The sequence below is a fragment of the Penaeus chinensis genome, chromosome 41 (genome assembly GCF_019202785.1).
Source record: "Penaeus chinensis breed Huanghai No. 1 chromosome 41, ASM1920278v2, whole genome shotgun sequence".
Classification (NCBI taxonomy): Eukaryota; Metazoa; Arthropoda; class Malacostraca; order Decapoda; family Penaeidae; genus Penaeus; species Penaeus chinensis.
In genome coordinates, this window is record NC_061859.1 from 18521178 (window position 1) to 18523677 (window position 2500).

The following is a 2500-nucleotide window of genomic DNA, read 5'->3' on the forward strand; positions in this document are numbered from 1 at the left end:
ATTGCCTGGGCGGATGACGGATGGTGGTACTTCACTTCTGCTCACCTTGAAAGCCAGCTATGGGGGCTAGTTCATATGTATGGAAGAACTCATTTATTGCCCCCAGAAATGGGCATTTCCGTTTCATCAATTTATATATATATATATTTTTTTTTTTTTCTTCTTCTTCTTCCTCTCTACCATTGTTTGTTGCAAAAAAAATATATTCTCACTAACAGCTGTATACAGGATTTATTGCAGCAGTCTGTACTTTGAGTATGAAACCTATTGAAAATGAGAGTTTGTCACCTAATGTTGCACCAGTTTTGATATCACGGGAGAAGTGTCCGTGATCGGCACTTCACCAGGAACCGATCTGTGAGGAGGGGTTGCCTCTTATTGCCTTGTTACACTGAAAACTTAAGAGGTGGGAGTGCTTGTGCTTTTCTTTTAGAAAAAGAAATACTGCTAAGTTATTTTTTAAAAATCATCATTTTTTTTTTTTTTTTCGCTTTTTTTTTTTTTTTTTTTTTTTTTTTTTTTTTGCTCTTATACTGTCACTGCAGTCTATGGTATTCTTTGCCCTCGAATCTTTTCTTGAGCGCCTTGATTTTACTTTCACCCTTTGACTACTTCACTCTCTTATCACCGTCTGCCTTCTTATCACACGATTCCTTTCTTCTGACACCTTTCCCTTCTGGTTCCTTCTTCGTGGAGATAATCGACTTGCAGGACTTGTTGGACTTAATGGTACCCGAGCTCTTCCCCGAGGTCGTGCTCTTAGTGGACGTGGTGCTTCGGGTCGAGGCCGAGCTCTTGCTGGATATGCCGCTCTTGCTCGACATCCCGCTCTTGACCGAGGCGCTGCTCTTGAGGGACACGGCGCTCTTCATGGAGGAACTGCTTATGAGGGAAGCGCTGCTCTTCATGGACACGCCGCTCTTGCCCGAGACGGCGCTCTTGTAAGATGCGTTGCTGTGTGTGGAGGCACTACTTCTAATGAAGGCGTTGCTAAGGAGGGAGATGTTGCTTTTGAGTGAGGCAGCCGAACCCGTTGACTCGCGGAGAACCATCCCAGCGTAGGACTTCCGGTCGGACGTGTTCTTGGTGCTGGAGGCTCCCGAAGGAGAGGCTGACGGGGATCTTGAAAGAGCCCGAGCATGGAGGCCACTCACTGAAGCACCGCTGCCTCCTGCTGCCGCCACTACCGCTGTTGCTGCAACTGCTGCAGCAGCGGCAGCAGGGGACCTGGATGGAGAAGGAGAGGGCGACGAGGACGACACACGTGGGCTGCGAACGCGAGGGGGGACGCCGTGATGGTGCTCGACTTGACTCACCAGCTTTTGCGCACACCTGCACGAGGAACACCTTGTTAGTTGTCGCATGGAACACACACAGAATACAAAGCAAGTGGAAACAACGACAGCACTAAAATACTGAACGATTGCGTGACACCAAAGTCACTTCCACAATCCGTTACTTAGGTCTTTAAGACAATAATGCTACTGCGGTTTCCCTTGCCACCTTGTGCCTCACATCTACTTCGTTACCCAAACATCACATTTATCTATCTGTCCTTAATTCCGTGGTTATTTTCGATGCATTGCACAGAGCTGACCTTTACTAAAAAAAAAGGTTCCTAATTTGAGCCTTACTAATCGAGGGATTATTTAACAGTAAAAAAATAGGAGAAAGTGCATTTCTTAAGAGCGATAGGTTCTACAGTGTTTTTTAGAAGAACGTCAATGAATATGGAGAGGAGGTGGCATTGTAAGCCTGGGTCATGCTGTGAGTGGTGTTAAACTCGCAAGAAACGGGAAGATTCACATGCGCGTGCCACGGAGGTTCAGAGTGGACAAGTTAGGGAAATTCTGCAGCATTGGAATTCCTAAAGAGTTTTTCTTAATTTGTTTTGTCCTAGTTTTTCCTAACTACAGGAAAAAGATGAATATTCATGTATTAAACATATCTCAAAAATTAGTCATAAAAATATAGTCATTCTGAATACTAATGTGGTTTCAGCATCTGAAATTTACCTCTGGATCTAAATCTTACAGTTACAATATACAAAAAGAGCCAATCCTTGAATGGACTCTCATGAAGTCCCGAGGACCTGAGAGATGGATTCCAGATAGTCCCTTGCCAATAACAATCCTTTCAACTCCTGCTGCAAAATATCCCATGGGCTTATATTCTCACCAAAGATACCCTCTCATTGATCGTCAGTTCTAGCTACATCTGGGAGTAAGCTCGGAAGCAGAGTGGCATTTCTCTCCTGAAAGTGATATACAAAGATTAGGAACACATACTGTGCATAAGTCTGTACCTACACAACGTGAAAATGTACGACAACCATGATCCAATGTAGTCTGAGCGCACGCAAGCAGTATGAATGGAAGTTTATCACATAGGTAAGTGTAGAGGTTAATTCATTTTGAACACTGAATTGCCTCAACCAATCATTTAACTCTTTAGTAGACTCAAAAGTCTCCACAACCCGGATCTATTGCTGTGGTTACAA

The 2500-nt window shown here is 44.2% G+C and overlaps 1 protein-coding gene across 1 annotated transcript in view; it reads right to left on the reverse strand.

Moving 5' to 3' along the window:
* Positions 1-531: 531 nt before the first annotated feature.
* LOC125047567 (nuclear pore complex protein NUP62-like) overlaps positions 532-2500 on the reverse strand; it is a 9420-nt gene continuing 7451 nt past the window's right edge. Inside the window, exon 3 of the mRNA XM_047645844.1 lies at positions 532-1332. Coding sequence (XP_047501800.1) covers positions 609-1332 — 724 coding nt within the window. The 3' untranslated portion in view covers positions 532-608. The remainder of the gene's footprint in view (positions 1333-2500) is intronic.